This window comes from Helianthus annuus, chromosome 1 (genome assembly GCF_002127325.2).
Source record: "Helianthus annuus cultivar XRQ/B chromosome 1, HanXRQr2.0-SUNRISE, whole genome shotgun sequence".
Taxonomy (NCBI): domain Eukaryota; kingdom Viridiplantae; phylum Streptophyta; class Magnoliopsida; order Asterales; family Asteraceae; genus Helianthus; species Helianthus annuus.
The window spans coordinates 119,189,188-119,208,044 of NC_035433.2; the positions used below are offsets into that span (position 1 = coordinate 119,189,188).

The 18,857-nt window shown below is 34.7% G+C and overlaps 1 protein-coding gene across 1 annotated transcript; it reads right to left on the reverse strand.

Annotated features, from left to right (window-relative positions):
* Positions 1-8,308: 8,308 nt before the first annotated feature.
* On the reverse strand, positions 8,309-10,683 carry LOC110875646 (xyloglucan endotransglucosylase/hydrolase protein 31). The gene is made up of 3 exons (XM_022123847.2): positions 10,347-10,683; positions 10,030-10,247; positions 8,309-8,877 (listed from the first exon to the last, which is right to left on the reverse strand). The coding sequence occupies exons 1-3, from the start codon at positions 10,644-10,646 to the stop codon at positions 8,517-8,519; spliced, it is 879 nt and encodes a 292-aa protein (XP_021979539.1). The 5' UTR covers positions 10,647-10,683; the 3' UTR covers positions 8,309-8,516.
* Positions 10,684-18,857: the final 8,174 nt, after the last annotated feature.

Here is an 18,857-nt window from a genome sequence, read left to right on the forward strand (position 1 = left end):
CAAAGTCAAAGTCAAAGTCCAAGTCCAAGTCCAAGCCAACTTTGACTTCTTTGACTGTTAATAGTTCTTTTAGCTTTTTGTATTATGTGGAGTAAGTGTTGTCTAAATAAAATGATCGAATGTTTAATCAATGCGACCGATTTACGACAGTGAATAATAGGAAGTAACAATGCGATAAAGTTGATCAATCAATAATCAAGTTAATCAAATCAATCAATCAAACTCGAGGCTCGAACTATGCGAAACTGGTGTGGTAATACTTACTTGTGTGTGTGCCTTATGTGTTACTTGTGCATGTTTACTTTATGTTGTGGTATTCAATCGAATTAATCGAAACTCGAATCGAAACTCGAATCAAAACTCAAAAAGCAATCAAGCTCAATTGAAACCGACATCGAAACGTGACTTATAGGTGATTGTATGTTAGACAGGGGCGGACCCACATAGAGCAGGTCGGGGTCCACTGACCCCAATGTTTTTAAAAATTATAGTAGATCCGGTATATTAATTTTCTGACGGACCCCATAAAAATAATAAAAAGGACCCCATAGTAATAACTTGAAAGCTGGTTGAATGGTGTTTCACCTTCTATGTTATCAAGCAGGGTCCGAGTTCGAGTCTACCAAGCCCATTTTTTACTTTTCTTTTTTATTAAAAATGTAAATTGATTAATTAGGTATTTTAAACAAAATAAACATTTTGATTCAACATAGCAGCAGAGACAACAAAGCCCAACGCCTCTGGCTATCCTAAAATCCAACCTCCTCCCTCAAAAGGTAAACCTAATTTTTTTAGTTTTATAACTTGAATTTTGTTAATTTATTCTTTTTGTTGTTTTAGTATTTTTTTTCACTACGATTTTGCATGATTTTTGCATGTGTCATATCCAAAAAGATCTTCTTGCCATTGTTCTAGTCGAAGTCGAAGATGTAATCGAACGTTTTTAAAGGTTGAAAACTCGTAGAGAATAACTTTAAAATTTATACGTTTTGTTTTCATTTCGAATAACATTGTATTCTATTGTGTGTATTCTAATGTATAATGATTATATATTGTTATGATATTGTATTTTGTTATGTTTCTTGCCCCGCCCCGACCGGAACCGAATGACAACTGACCCGAAATTTTAATGTATGGTGTGAAAAATCTGAATACAAAAAAAAGTGGACCCCATTGGAAAAAAATTTTGGGTCCGCCACTGATGTTAGATATAGTAGTTGGGACTGAAAGTAATTTGACTAGGAACTCTATCGTATTCGTATCATCGTCTATCGAAATCGAAATATCGAAAACCGTCGCGAAACATTCGAAAAGGGTTGCTGATCGAACAGAAAGCATCCTGATCGAACAGGCCAGTCGATCGGCTAGCCCTTTCCTCGCCGATCGAGCAGGCCATTCGATCGGAGATCCTGGCCGGTCGGTGGACACTTTCCTCTTTGGGAGGCCTATAAATAGCCCTGTCATTATCACCCTTTCTACTTTTGGAAAGCTCTGACCGAACCAGCCTTGTTCTTCACCTTTTCTCAGATTTCTCTCAACTCCGGTAAGTTTTCACTCTAATCCTTGTACGTTTTTGATCATTACATGATTCTACACCTTTCTATCTTTCAAAACTTGATTTCTAACCGTGAAATCACCAAGATCTAAGTGTCCTTGGGTGATGTCATTATGGTGTTCTTGAAGAACGTCATACCTTGGCCTCATTCAACCGTGAATAGCTTAGATCTGACCGATTTCCACATGGAAGGATTTCCAACTTTTCTTCAACATTTTACACTCAAAACCTTAAAAACCGATAGAAACGGAGCTCGAACCAACTAACTAATCATTCTAACGGTTAAAAGGTTCAAGATTCGGATACTATCTACAAGGTTCACCGATTTTGGGTTAAACATCAAACTACCGTTCTGAACAGTTCACCGGCCGGACTTGGGTGATTCCTGTCCGAACCGATGAAGCAAGTAAGGACCCACGTTCTATGGTTTAACTCGTTGTCAAAGTACCTTAAAATCATGACTAATAATCAAACAGCCAAGTGTTAGACGAAAGGCCGACCAGGTCAGAATTGCTGGCCGAACGGCTAGGCTGTTCAAACGAATAGCCCAGCCGATCGGACATACCAGCCGATCGGCCGGGCCAGCCGATCGGCTAGCACATGGTTCCACACTTTTCAAATTTCATGAAGTATGCTATTGACGAAGTGATGATCGATCGAATACGCTACTCGATTGGTAAACATTACTCTTCGGATCATGAGACACTATGCTTCAACACTTAATCGATTTTGCAACCCGTTCGTAGTATGGAATGCCAGCCGATCGAACAGACCGTTCGATCGAGTGACATCCAGCTGAGAACTACTTCTGAAGTCCCTAACCGATCGGTTAAGCCGGCCGATCGAACAGCATGTTCGATCAATCGACCTGATAGGTAAGAACACTTTAGTGTTCTCAAATACTAGAACGAAAACTTCAAAAGTTCAAACCACCATACACAAACACATCAGAGGAAGAAACAGTCCACTCGAATGGACCAGCCGATCGAGCCTACCGGCCGATCGAACAGAACTGTTCAAACGGACTTTCAAGCCGATCGAGCAGCCCGTTCGATCGAACCTGCTGTTCGATCGACCAGGCTATTCGATCCATTCACACTCGTTTACATTTCCGCGTTACTCATTTTGTGCTATCGAACTATTCAGGCTAACCCTACTCTCAGCGCTCCCTTCAATCCATAATCAATCACTGTGAGTATACTCGAACCCTTTTTGCTTTAGCACTTTTGGGTGTTACATACGTTACTTATCAAAATCACAATCGAACACACTATTCAAACTATTTGAACGCTAACCGATTGCATGTATTACGTGACTAAATGTATGCTTCTGGTTATGTTTACACGTGGAATGTTGTCTATCTGCCTTAGCAACGTAGTACTATAGTTTGGACTCAGCACCCGTTCACACGGGGGTTGTTAAGGACAATTACTTGCATGGATTACGGTGGTAATCTTGTATTGCGAACTGTCTCGGACAGTCAACCCGCAGTCATTGGTATCGATAGGTCCATGTCGATAATTAACATGCATCATTTCCCTCTGTGTACGTGCTGGTTATGCGTAAACTATTCGTACTCTATATGCTATTATCAAACTTGTATGCTCACCTTTACATTTTATGTATTGACTTTATTTTAATGTATGTGACAGGTGTTTAAGATAATTGCTTGCTAGGGAAGTGAAGCTATAATAAGTCTCTAGAGGCCCCCAACAAATAGTTGTCTGTCAAGAACAAGCTGCTAGTGCATAGTTGTCTGTAGATCTTGTCAGTCTGGGTCTTTAGGGGCATTGAACAATATTTATGTTTAATTTGAATCTGAGTTGTCGGAACAGGATTAATTGTTTGGATGTTATCTGTAATAACTTGTTATTTATTCGGGATACGGTATGGGACGTATCATTTTAAACTGAATTTGTATTAATAGTTGTTGTGGAAACTTCTGGACAATCTGTTTCGCTCAGTGCCGCGCCCCGATGATTCCGCCATCGGTTGGGGTGTGACACATCCACAAGAAAAAAGCCTCGTCTGTAATATCGTCCGTTAACATAGAATGGAGAGAAGGGTGCGGTACCATCCGTTACGGTTTGAAACAACGGCGACGTGTGCAACACATTGATGTCGTTGTTTGAACCTGGAACACCGAAATATGAATGCCAAATCCATAAATCATTCGACACCACCGCTTCTAGTATGATGGTTGGTCTTTTGATGTCACCCCTAACATACGCCCCTCACAACTCTATTGGACAATTTTTCCACTCGATATGTGTACAATCGTTGCTACCGAGCATCCCAGGAGAATGCCATCTAGCCTCATGTGCAGCGTAAATACGTGAGATGTCATGGCTCGTCGGTTTACGTAAAAATTCTTTACCATACAACTTAATGACCGCGTTGCAAAAAAATTGCAGACATTCACGGGAAGTTCTAGATGCCATAGCTAGATATTCATCATATTGATCGGGAGGGTTACCTGTCGCTAGTTGGCGAATGGCGGACATGCATTTTTGTATCAGTGTGAAACTTGGTTTGCCCCTCGCATCGTAACGTTCTTGAAACCGTTCCTCGCTTGCTTCAATGTCTCCAACAATCTTTAAAAATAATTCTTTTGGTAAACGAAACCGATCTCTAAACGTTTCGGCATTGTAGAGCGGATTCTCCACAAAATAATCGTTCATTAACACTTCGTTGGCACGTATACGATCACGATCACGATCTACCATCTTCTTCTTTGGGCGGGACGAACTAGTATCAAGTTCGTTATACACCGACACAAAATATTTTAGCGTCTCATTGTCGGAAGACGACTCGGTATCGCTATCGCTATCCATCGGAAACGTCAAATCCGTAGGAAACTCCATTTGCGAAAAATGTAGATTGTGTGAAATGTGTTTGTGTTTTGGTGTGGGTGAAATTGTTTAAAATGGAGAAGTATATATAAAATGTTTAAAGGGTTTTTTTTATTATAGTTTACTGTTGAATAACGGTCAAAAAACATCAACAACGTTCAAATATCACAAAGTTCAACGCGTGATATTATCAACGCGTTATCAACGCGTGTTGGGGGCTCCATCACGGACCGCCCCCAGTCCCCTAATACTTAACCGTTCAGAGGCAAATGCCTGACAAATTCAGATTAGAGGTCTTAACCATTCAGACTCATTTCAGAGGCAAATGTCTGAACCATTCAGAAATCTACTCGTGAAACAAACAGTCTGAACTATTAAGTACTGAACCAGTAAGAGGTCTGAATCATTAAGAGCCTCATTAAGAGGTAAACAAACAGCCCCTAAGGCTATAGGGTGTGGGGATCATGGTTGGGACATGATTTGCCATCTAGGAACATGAATGGAAGGCTACACCACCCCCTTGATTGATCCACCATGGTTTGCATGAATTAAACCATGGCAACCATGGTCCTCCTTTCCATTTTTCAACAAATCATTTCCTTTTTATTTAGACAAAGATAATAAATAAGAGGCTAATGGTTTGGGTCATGACCACACCCTTAGGGTAGTGGTTTTGGATGGTGGATTAAAGATTAGTTACAAGGCACTAACATGAAGGGTCATGGTAGTCATGAGGATCATGACCACACCCTATAGCCTAAAGGGTATTTATCATCAAGACATCAACATGTGAACAATCATATCTTATTTCTATAGCAATTGTTCTTTTTACTATTTTGGTTAGAATAGACGCATAATCATTTATTGTTTGGTTGCATTAAAGTTAAGCTAAGTAGCGGGTGATGTTCACTAGTTGAAAAGCAATGAGGATTACAGATATAAGTACAATCAAAGAAGGGTAGGTCTCATCAAAGTGTTTTTAATTATATTAATCTACAGATATTTAAATAATAATAATAGAAGCATGAACTACTTTTCAGTGTATAAATACAAAAGCTATTGCTTTAGGTCTAAATTTTTGTATGTCCCAATTTTTTTTATAGTTTATAACATGTGAGTAGTGATGATGCAATGCTTTCTTGGGCTTTAAAGTGTTGTGAACAAGTATACGATTCACTGCGGTCTTCAACACCGTATGTTGTGAATTGAAGAAGAGAGAAAGATAGAAGTTTAACAACAAAACCCTTAGGTTCTTTATAAGTGCAAGGTGAAGTGACATAAAAATGAGCTTCACTTCTTCAATACGTGAATATTAAGACAGACAGAGGCCTTAAGTTGTTAGGCACTATAAAAACCTCAAAAGAGGGGCTAATGGTCGTTTAAGAATCCCTGAAAATTCTAGGACTTGGGTCACGTAGAAAAAATGGGCCTCTAAAATATATTAAAAAAAAACTTCGGGCCCTCGCTCCGGAGGAGAACAGGCTTAAAACGGTCGCCCACCATACCCTCCTCATAATTGATAATTGGAATATTGGATTTTAATAATCACAACTATTTGTTGTTGGTTGTCAACGGTCTCAACTTCAAAAATAACTACTGGCGCACCCAACTATTAACATATTGACCTCCAATGAACCCTGACTAATAGAACCCTAACGGAACGCCGTTAATCTCTGGTCGGAAAACTCAACATTTTCGTCCAAAACCTCTTGTAACCTTATTACGGAATTGTAGGAACCTTTTTCTAGTAAACCCTAATTATGGAGGTTGCCGGAAAACTTCTGTAGTCATGGTCCATTAAAGACCAATATGTTAATAGTTGGGATTACCAAGTTGAGACTGTTGGTAGCCAATGACGAATAGTTGGGATTATTAAAATCCAATATTCTTTGATAATTTTGACTTTTAGTGATCAATTATAGATTAGGCGTGGTATTAACATAGGTGTTAAGTGTTGAAATTGGCGCCTTTTGTTTTACGTGACTAAAAAGGTAGCATGAATGTTACTTAAGGTTTGTTATTTAGTTTATTATTATTTTTTTTAAAACGAGAACACACCCTTCATGACTCCATAATTCTACATTACCTAGTATTCGTCTAAATATTCATAATGGGATTTAAACCTTCACCACTGGTTTGAGAGAATTCAGGTTATTGGGATAAAGGCCTCTATTTAGTGCCAAGGGCTTTGAGAAAGATTTATAATATTTGTTTTCTCTTAACACGCGGTATAATGTTTACTTTTCTTTACCATTAACGTCGATGACTTTTTCAGTTAGACAAAGTAGTCACGAAAGATATAAATTGCAAATTTCATTTTAGTCACGAAACAAATCAAACAGTACATGTTGGGCCTTACTTCTGGGCTCTTTTCAAATTGGGCTCAGAGAAATTGCAGTTGAACATAGGCCACAACAGGCTGTCAACAGCCACACGTTAGTTTGATGTATATTTATATGAACACTATATATTCCAGAAAAAAAATAGAGTTAAATGCCATTTTAGTCCCTTTGGTTTGGGCCATTTTGCCAGTTTAGTCCAAAGGTTTCATTTTTAACATGTGGGTCCAAAAAAGTTTCACCGTTGCCATTTTAGTCCACTGGGTTAACTCCACCCATTTTTTCTGTTAACAAGAAGACTAATTCGGTCATTTTATATGGCTGAATTGCCCTTTTAGTTAACAGAATTACATACAAAATTATCGAATTGGCCTTCTCGTTAACAGAAAAAAAGGATGAAGTTAACCCAGTGGACTAAAATGGTAACTGTGAAACCTTTTTGGACCCACAGGTTAAAAATGAAACCTTTGGACTAAACTGGCAAAATTGGCCAAACCACAGGGACTAAAATGGCATTTAACTCAAAAAATATTTATTCGGTTTCCTCTTGAATTGGTATATAGACATTATGCCTAGTGGACATGGATATGATCGGGTGGTTTCGTCGGTAGCACGATGATACTCCAGTGTTCCGTCAGTGATCAAAAGTTGCGGTTCAAAAAAAAATATGAGAAAATAGATGTTATTTATGGCTCTACATTTTAATGGGCCCAATTTCTTTGGTTGTATGCTAACGTTGAACATTATTATCTAACTGTTTCAATATGGTTATGCAATTTTAGGTGTTCTCAATATATTATAAAGTGTTAGGATAAGAACTTCCTCTCATTTTTCATTGTGAGTTTTATCGTGTTTTGCAAATTGGATTTCAATAGGTGATTTAGGGTTTAACTTCGTTTAACTTTTACTCTTGACAAGGATAGCAAATAATTAATATAGTTAAAAAAATATTTTCTTTATACTAAAACTCACTCCAACTCTAATATGTGTGAATACGTGCCTTTTAAAACTTTATACAAAACATGTGTCTTTGTATTTTCACGAGACGTGTTAGAATCCTATGCAATTTTTTTTACGAGAAGAACCCCGATTTTAGAATCCTTTTGGGCCCATAAAAATTCTGAGCCGGACTTGGTCACCACTATTGTACTGTTCACTGCTAGCTGCCGTTGCATCTACTCTACTAGACGCAGTTGATATGACCACCGCCATTACGATCGCCACATAACCGCTACTGCTACCACTTACCGGCCACCGCTGACACATATATCGTCTAACCACCCCGTTGTCACCTCTACCGCTTTCTCATGCCAATTCCTTTTGTCTACGTAGTTACTAGCCACCATAAAAAAACATTGCAGAGGAATAATAATTTTTGATATTTTTATTCTAAAACATGTTTTAGCTTTAGCCACTTTTGATAGAAACTCATTTTAATCCAAAATAAATTTATACTTTTAAACATTTCTTTTGTATCAACACCCTTTACTCCCGCCCGTTTTATGATAACTAAATTGAGTTCATAATTTGTTGGTCCAAATGTGACAATCATCATATCATAATTTGTTGATCCAAATGTGACAATCATCATAAATTAGAAACAATCACTTTCAATAATCCAATCTCAAACCACAACACACAATACCAAAACAAAACAAAACAAAACAAAACAAAACAAAATTACAAACACACATAAAAGAAATTATAATAAAAGCTTGGACAGCATATTTCCACACATCTCAAGCCTCCATTTTCTTTAAAATATAAATTCTAGCACTCCGGTGTTTGAGTGTGATCTCTCTTTGGATCCCTACAATAGTCATACACCTTATAGTTCTTTTGAACCCACAACATCGCCGCCACCTGCTGGCGGCTCAGACCACCCGTCCTAGCCGGCGAGCCAGACGGTGGCCTGCACGATGCTGTCGAATTGGCAGCACAACCTCCTATCTTGAAGTTATTGTACCTAGCATAAAACGGTTGATACCTATAATCAGCTTTGTATCTACCATTTTCGGTAGCCCATGAAGACGCATCCCATATCGACCCGTATATGTACATCGGCCTTAATGGAAATGTAGCATCACTTTTCCTAGGGTACCTTCTAATCGGCACATCGTCCACAAAAAATCTGCATTTATTCCACAATTTTACATTATTTGCATGCATATTTACATGGTTTCATAAGTTTAGTACTTTAGTTTATATGAGTTGGGGTTAGTTTCAAGTTATATATCACGAACACGTTTGGTTAAACAAGTGGTGTTTGGTTACACTAGTGGGTTCACATGTTGACCGTTTATACTTGTAAATTTACATAAAATATATTGTGCCATAAGTCAAATTGTTGATTAGATATGTTATACCAACTTTCTAAAAGATAAAACAAAATCTTCATCATCATAATGTTTTATAATTTAAATGTGTATTTTGTAATATATAATATATAATTGGTTGTAGATTTATATATGCAAATTGTTGATTAGATATGTTATACCAACTTTCTAAAAGATAAAACAAAATCTTCATCATCATTATGTTTTAGAATACTGAAATGCAAAAAAAAGTAAAAAAATTCTGGTTAAAATGTTTGTGTAGCCCTGCGAGAGTACGTGTGTCGTGTGCATATTCATGTCCCATACGATTTTCAGGTTCATGTAGCCTTCGTGTGTTTTTTTGTCAAATTTTCAGGTTCTTGTCGGATTCGACTAACCAACCCACATACACGACACTCTTAGTTTTTATAAATGTATGTCTATGTTTATAAATGAAAGAGTTAAATGCCATTTTAGTCCCTATGGTTTTCGCCATTTTGCCAGTTTAGTCCAAAAGTTTCATTTTTCGCCTGTGGGTCCAAAAAGGTTTCGTCGTTGCCATTTTAGTACACTAGGTTAACTTCATCCATTTTTTCTGTTAACGAGAAGGGCAATTCGGTCATTTTATATGTAATTCTGTGAACTAGAATGGAAATTCGGCCATATAAAATGTCCGAATTGCCTTTCTCGTTAACAAATATAATGGATAAAGTTAACCAGTGGACTAAAATGGCAACGGTGAAACCTTTTTGGACCCACATACAAAAAATGAAACCTTTGGACTAAACTGGTAAAATGACCCAAACTACAGGGACTAAAATTACATTTAACTCTAAATGAAAACTACTACATATATATATATAGAATATAAAGTAGTTATAATTTTTTGTCTTTAATCTTGAAAAGAATTGGACAAAAGTTATCATGTATTTATTGTCTTTAAATACGACTGATATTAAATAACTTACATGATCTCAATAGGGCTCCACAGGATAGCATAGTTATGAAAACCCTTGGTCGGGTCGAACCACAAGTGAATCTTTTCTTCCCGACCGATAATATTTCCGTCGCCACTTCCTCTAATGTACACGTTCGTCTGCAACGTGTACGGTTTCCCGAACGTCGTTCCAAGAAACTCGATATCAACTTCATCATGGTTCCCAGGATGATCTTCGTTATTTGAAAGCTGTACAACAAAGAAAAACCATTAAGAATCACATGCATGCATGCAAATTAATTAAGCATGTGGTGTTACTTTTATCACAAGTAAATATTAAGTTCATACGTAAAATGATGTAATAACTCCCGCGGTGTAGCCTGGGTGAAGTTTGATTGCTGTCCCAAAGTAGCCAGATTGATATGGTCTTTGGGACTTGAACCCACTTCCTGAAGACTTGTCGAGCCACAACACCAGCGAGTTCTGCTCAAACCGCTGGTGTTGTGAGCCCCATAAGCTTCTATAAGCTTGATTGAAGGGTATTGTGGGAATTTTGGAACTAGGGTAAAAACCAGGTGAAGGTTGACCGTTGGTCAACGAAGAAATAGTGAGCATGAAGAAAGTGAGAAGAGGGAGCAAAAAGGCCATTGTATTTGGAGGGTGGGTGTTTAAGAGAGATGAGAAATATAATGAAGGTTGTGTCAAAGTATGGGAACATATGATGGTATAAATAGTAATGTGATTTACTCTAAACAGGAAATGGGTCCCCATATATACCTACCATAACAAGAAAAACTGATACAAATATACTGATACTATTAATATAGTGATTGATATTATATCATATAGTATATGTGTTAGGATTTTAATGAAACCCATTTGAAGTTACCAAAATGCTAATCTTTTTAAAATTGAAAGAAAAAATTTTCAAACTCATACAAGTAAAAGTTAATTTATAGGATGATTTTTGTGATAAGTTTTAATAAGCGGCACTTCGAGTTGAGTTTATGTAAAATGTTTATTTCACACAAAAAAAGCCTATCATCGACCTAATGTGTCACCATCAAACCTCCTCCTCATCTCCTCTTCCTCTTCTTCTACAATGATTTCTCTAACGCAACGGCCGCTATAAGTTGTTCCACTATGTTCTCGAACAACCTCAACAACCTCAACAACCCTAGCTTCTTTTTCCACCGGACTCTTGCGATCACAATATCTCTCTACCCTTTGTTCTCTTCCATAGATGAGCTTGTAAATCCCGCTATCCCTTTATTTGTGGGATCATTTCTGTATTTTATTATTATTATTTTTTTAATATGATGATGTAATGGTCATTTAAAAAAATATAATGTAATAAAAAGACCATCCATGGTCATTTAAAAAAATATAATGTAATAAAAATTCCATCCATGGTCATTTAAAATGGTCATTTAAAAAATATAATATAATAAAAATTCCATCCATGGTCATTTAAAAAAATATAATGTAATAAAAAGTCCATCCACTAGAAAAACTAGTGTTACATCGGAGTAAAAGTGAGTAAATTGAAGATTGCAAGTAAATTTTTGAAAATTTATAAACAAAAGCGTAACATAACTTTATTACATGTAATTTTTCTTTTTAAGTCATATCAATACAAGTATTTGATTTAAAAAAAATCGACAAATAGTATTTGATTGATAGCACCATTTTGATAATGTTTTTAAACATAGAAGCAAAATATGAATAAAATGATGGATTTGGTGAGCAATTATTTTCAGTTGTATTTTTCTTTCACAAGCCTCTTTTGTAGACCGATGATTTGAGTAACGATGGGAAACCGACAAAATGCATATGTATATGCAAAAATAAAGGACCTACCCATGAAAATTTATTCGGTTTTAATTTTCAATGCCGACAAATGTATTTATACTTGTAAACCCTACTATAAGTTAAATAAGTTTGGCTATTTTATTTTTTAATAACTACATCCCCTAAATGTATGTAGGATAGTGTTTATATATAATCATTCTAGAAAAAAGCTAGTATAAGATAACATGATGGATTAAGCTGTTTAGATTTTCTTTTCTATTTTTTCTTATAAATAATGAGTGTATTTTGTTGATTTATTTGCATTTTAACAGCCCAAACATTTCAATTCAAAGGGTATTTGTTTTTTTTTTGTTCTTAAGATTGTTTATATTTTGACCATTCGACGAGTCAAAAGTACACTATCACCACTAACAATTAACGGGTGAGGTTGTTTGAGCCGGGTAATGGGACAAACAAGTTGTTTAAGAAAAAAAAAGTTTCAATTATCCGAGGCTAAATCAGATTCCGGTCAAAATAAGCTATATTTATGGGGGTTGTTTTTAAAAATTTTAGAGCAGGTTCACCCGTTACTACGATGAGCATCAACGACAACAGTGTCAATTGTTATCAGTGATGTAGTAATGTTGGTAGAGGTGGTGATGAGTGCTGTGGGCAATATATAAACAAGTGCTTAGCGGTCTCAATATCTAAGCCACAAATTTGTAAGTTAATTCTTCATATATCTAGATCGACTCTCATAGGTATTCTCTAATTCATGACTCCCTAAAAATTGATATTGACTTTGATTGGCACAACCTTGTACAACTGAATTTGATCGCAAGAAATAATTATGACTCGGGTTAGATATGTTCTAAAGAGTTGGGGTTAAATAAAAAGAGAATCAACAACAAGATATAATATCTTCATGTGTCACACACTCATGTTTATAGCCTTATGCTATAAGTAATAACTAATAATAATATGTAGGACTTCATAATTTCATGCTTGAAGCTGTTTAAAAAACACTAGTAATCGAGTTGAATAAAGTTTGAGCCATGCTAGTTTAAGCGAACTCCAGCCAAAAGGAGCTCGCTTGTTGGCTTGCTCGGATAAAAAAATCATCTAAATCATACCCAACCATATCTAAGCCCAATCATAAGCCTATTCAAATTGCTCTTGGCTCGAATCTTGCTTGACATCAGCTCATTTTGTAAATGAGCAAAGTTTAAGGTGAGGTTGACTCGTTTATTAATTAACCCACACATATTTTAATTAGTTTATGATATAAATAAATATATAGTTTTTTTGTTTGTTTGTTGAACATTATCCACAAAATTAGTCATCCACATTTCTTAATTCTTCAAATCCTAATTCTTCTACTGCTCTTCTAGGAACCGCATCTCGCGGCAACCCTGATCTTGTCTCTTGATCACTACCCATAAGCCACTCAGACCAATAATCAAGTTTTCAACTCGATTGAGGGTTTTGAGCCTAGCGAAGCTGGGTTTTTCGAAATTTGAATCGAGCTGAAGCTGATCTTTGCTCAGCTAGGTTTGGAACTTGAACAAATATAAGAATATGTAATAGCAAAGCAATTATCATTACTATTTTATGAACTACACCACATGCCACCTCCCACCATTAGATCTTTAGACCTTTGCCATCCAAACCGACCATCACCACCTTACAGTCTTCCAACCTCGATCGGTCAGCCACCATGTACAACCATCTATGACATAATCACCACAAACTAAAAGTTAAACACAAGTGTTTTCATCGTTTTTGTTCAACGCATTAGAATCAACTTAAAGTTACAAAAAATGGCACATAAAGGCCATCTCAAACCCAAATAGAAAAGCGCACACAACCACCCAAGTGCCACTTTTTTGTTAACGACCAACAAATCCATCATTTAGATCAAACCTCTTCCACGCTTCCCACGTTAGGGCAAACGTCTTCGACCGGTTTTTTCCCAATGGAAACTTAAAGATTTTGTTTCTTCCACAACCTTCGAAAGCGATGGGAGTTTAATATTAAAGAACGTCTTCTATCTCATCCTCCAAAGACTCCAAAACACCGTTGATACTACCGCATGCAAAGCCTTCATCTTCCTCGTTTCTGGTCCTCCTAAGTGCACCTATACATACTATACGTATTAGTGTATTACCAAACAAACAAACACATATAAACACCATCTCTATCCCTTATCAAAACCCTGATGTAACAAATCTTGGATTAATATAATTGCACGTACTACACGCATACATAATTGTGTATTAATATCATCTCAATCCCCAAAAGACTTGATTTATCTAAACAACCTTACTAAAAAAGGTTACTAAAATTGAAACAAGTGACATAACATGTTACTTATTTTTGTAGTTGTTCTGTTAGAAACAACTTGCTTCAATCCAAACACTAATAAGTGTTCTGTTAGAAACAACTTGCTTCAATCCAAACACTAATAAGTATTTATTTATTATATCCAAACATTAATAAGTATTTATTTATCTATTATATCAAAAACATTAATTAAGTAAATAATTTTGAGAAAAGAGAATCTCAACCAGTTCTTTCTTGTATCACTTGTGGTTTATCTAATATAATTATAATGATAATAATAATATAATCTCATATTTCAACTAAACATGCACGTCAATGAAGATATGAGAAGACAAATAAAAGATCGTGGGTATCCAAGTAACTATCAAGTATCAACGACATATTTTGTTTCTTTCTTTTGAATTTAATATCACTATCAGATTATGATTGATTTAAATTAATAATAAGTTATAAGTAACTTAAAATGGATGTATACCAATTAATTAATATTCATACACTCAAATGTTACATAGAGTTATAATTCTTGATTTGATAGGTATATAACGTTAAAATGTTAATTGCTTAATTATCAGTGTCTTATCATTATTTGTTGTAATTTAAAAGTTAATTTATAAATTTATATGAAAATCTCATTAACTATTTTTTGTTGTTTTATTTTTTATTTTTTATTTTTATATATTTATTTATTTTTTTGAAAAATTAACTTCATTAACACAACAACAAAAACCAACATCTCAGGGCGAGACAATACTGCTCCAAATCATTACACAAAGTTAAAACTAGCTAGTGAGAATGTAATTAGATGTAACTTAACTATAAGCAAGTAACCTAGCTAGTTTACTTCTCCATAAATATTAAGTTTTAATATTTAAGTTTGAAAGTCAAAAATAAAAGCGTGAAAAATAAATAAGAAAGTAACCTAATTTACAACTTCTCAATAAACTAGTATTAAGTTTTCTCGTGTTTCGGTAGGGGCGCAAAAATGTGACAAATAGCACCAATGCCACACCAACGCCAGCAACCATCATCATTAAAGTTATAGTGTGTTAATGCGAATAAATTAGACCGAAACGTAAAACACAGAAAATAATAACTAAGTCCATCTAGGACCTGCGTGTTGCGGCGAACCTGTCAAATGGGAAAAAATAGACGATGTAAATATGTTGAACTACACACGCACGTTACGCCATGTTAACTCGCAAAATTTAGAACGAAACGTAAAAACGTTGAACCAAACACGCACGTTGCACTATGTTAACTCGCAAAATCTAGAACAAAACGTAAAACGAAAAATTTATCAAATATGAAAAGTACAGGAGACCAAAGTTGAAAGTAAAAAGTTGTGAGATTAAATTGAAAAGATGAAAACTTTTAGGCTAAATGAAAAAAATTCAAATAGTTTTGGGCTAAAAGTGTATTGTCAACAATTTTTTTTTTTCTGAAAAAAACACCTCTATTCATTAGTGTCTCTCTGATGTAAATAATAAGTTTTAAAATTTTGGCATATTTTTCTAAGTTTGAAAGTCAAATAAAAGGTGAAAAATAAAAGGAGATATAGTACTTGGCAAAGCATTAATTTTTTAATTCATTTTTTTTTTGGAACAACAACAAGAACGTCAAAGCTTTATTATCACACTCCATCCAAAACAGCCCGGTTATTTGGGATTATGTTTTGAAATAATTATTTAATTATTGTGTTTGTAAAACATAAATAATCTAAAAAAAATGTTTGGATGAAAAAGTGATTATCTGCCTCCAAAACGCAGTTTTGGAGATGCATGTACCTACATGCTTTTTTAAAACGCAGTTTTGAAAACGCAAAATCTATTTTGAAAACACAACACCAAACACCCCCTTAGCAAGCAGGAACACAAAACATTAACTGGGAGAAGGTTTATCGATGGCAACAGGAAAGGAGACATATCAAGACGAGGGAGGATATTTATAGGGTAAATAATCAAGATGAGCAAGTTGGATCGTTTAAATTTTAAGACAAGTTAAACTCGTTTATTTGGATTGTTCAAGTTAGATGATTGATATTATTTTAAGAAAGTTCGACATCTTGTCGTAATATTGATAGTTATGGTGGTTTGAAATTTGCTCTTTTAACAATGTCAAATCTGTCTTAAACTTAGGGTTGTTTGTTTACTTCTTAATGGGGCTCTTAATGGTTCATACTTCTTACTAGTTCAGCACTTAATGATTCAGACTGTTTGTTTCGAGAGCAGATGTCTGAATGGTTCAGACATTTACCTCTGAATGATTAAGAATTATACCAAGTCTGAATGGTTAATACCTCTAATCTGAATTGGTCAGACATTTGCCTCTGAACGATTAAGTATTATACTGCCTTTTAGTGGTTCAGACGTCTTAGTGGTTCAGAGCTCTTACTGGTTTAACACTTAATGGTTCAGACCACTTAATGGTTCAACACTTAACTATTCAAAAGTTACCAAAGAGCTCCTTAATCTAATAACTATAATCTAGAGAGAGAAAGTAGGGAGGAAAATATGTAAAACAGGAAATGTATATATTTATTATAGATTGTGATGAGAATTGATAACCGATCTATAGTACCCATATAACATAGAAACACGTAACTAAATACCCCAAGTAACTATTGGTGTAAATAAGTACCAATTTCTAACTAAATCTATGAGTATCCTATTTCTAACTGAATCTATGACTATGGGTTTGCTTTCTTGAAAATAACCTTTATCGACTCCATCTCATACGGTTGCACATCACTATCATATAAGCTAACTATAAGACTTGTTTGTTAGGAGAATCATAAATCAAGAGCTCTCCATATTGAGAGTTACCGCGGTTCAATACATAGCTCATTTTCATCCATTTTTCTTTAAAATATATCAAGATAGGATGAATGAATTTTACGACTAGGGCTGATCAAAATACTTGTGGCTCGAAACTAAATCGTATATTCGCAATTAAAACTCAACAAACTCAACCTGAGCTAAAAAATTTCAAGTCTGATACGAGATGATCATATGAAAGCAACTTGCTCGAATAATACAATTTAAGGTAGGTAGCCAGTTTTTTTAGAAAGGCAAATGATATATGTTGATCAAAAGACTGGTCTATAAAATATAGACGAAACAAACAACAAAGTTTACATCCAATTATACCTTATGAGTCGAATGAGCTCGAATCAATTTATAGACTAAACAAACAACCAAGTTTACTCGTCAAGCCATGAGTTGACTCAATTTATATATAATCCAATTATACACCTTATGAGTCGAATGAGCTTGAATCGCATTATTATTGGTTCGAGTTCGAAATAGAGTTGAGTCAAACTTGCTCATTAAACACCCCACTTAACACTTAACTTCCCCTTGAGACCGAATATTTTTGCTAGCATCTAGGGACATGCTTACACCTAAATGCATTATACACCACGGGAGCATGCATATATTACAATTTAAATAACGTCACAATAATACCTAAATATTTGTAATTATTTGTTTTCAAAAATATTATAAGGAGATAAATATAAGTAGTGGTTAAGTTATATACGTTTTAATAATGATAAAATTATACTTTTACTACTAAAGCTATATTATTTGTCATTATTAATTGTTATTTAAAATAAGGAATTGCTATATACTTCAAACATCAAGAATATATATATCAATATGTGACTATACTCTAGTAAAGTATATCCAATATTTATTTATTTAGTATCTTTTCTCATAAAAATGGACTGAAATTCAAAGAAGTGTTATACCATAGAAGTCAAAATTATTTGCTTGAGTTAAACAAACATGATAGGTTAAGTTTGGAAGAATTTAGTTAAAGTTACATATAACGACTGACTTGATTAACCTTATAATAAGTTTTACGATTTTATGTTACTTTTTTTAATAAATCAAGTAATCCCAGTAGATAACGTACACCAATACTGATGTATAAAATACCTGATTATGTGAATACAACTGACATATTATTAACCTGATAATGAGTTTTATGATTTTATATTACTTTAAAAAAAATAATTAAGTAAAATCGGCAAGCAGCAAAAGCATTGATAAACTTTAAAACAATGTCTACAATTATTTGAGATTCGAATATATAAATGTATCTATTTAAAATAGCAATTAGTTGAATATTAAAGCAAGGATAATGTATTTAATAACTTATTAGAATAATAAAAAGTACAATAAGCTATATTGTTCTAAGTTGAATTTTTGGATAATTTTAAGTGTCAAGATAGACCAAAGAACGTATTTAAGTTGTAGTTGACAATTGTAGTTGACAAATTTTATTGGTGAGTTGAGCTTTGACAAAATGTACAAATACACTACCCTACCGACAGTCATTTGTGGTACCCTGAACTCTTTTCTTACATTAGTTATTTTAAGGAAAAGAATGTAGCTGGGGTATGGATCTTCTGGATCAACCTGGGTTATCTTTCACAACAGTTATCGGAGTTGTATGCAAAACATAATACCGTTAGAACTCGTCACAGTGATGGGTTTATCTCTATAACCATCTTTTGACGTGAGAATGAATATTCAGTTTGTGAGAGTGAATTATAAGTGAGAAAGTATTGAGAGAGAGTAGATGATCTTACCTTTGATTTGGTCTCGTCTATTTATAGGGATCGGTGATTAGGGTTCCCCCTAATTTGGGAATTGTATTTACATTGGGATTGTACCCGAAAAGTAGGAGATCTTGCAGATCTCTCAAATGTTTGAAAGATTC

Coding starts and splice junctions, on each gene's coding strand:
- LOC110875646 (XM_022123847.2), bottom strand. CDS start 10,646: ATGGCCTTTTTGCTCCCTCTTCTCACTTTCTTCATGCTCACTATTTCT. Junction 10,248..10,346: donor GAGTTATTACATCATTTTAC/GTATGAACTTAA, acceptor TTTGTTGTACAG/CTTTCAAATAACGAAGATCA. Junction 8,878..10,029: donor TGGAGCCCTATTGAGATCAT/GTAAGTTATTTA, acceptor GAATAAATGCAG/ATTTTTTGTGGACGATGTGC.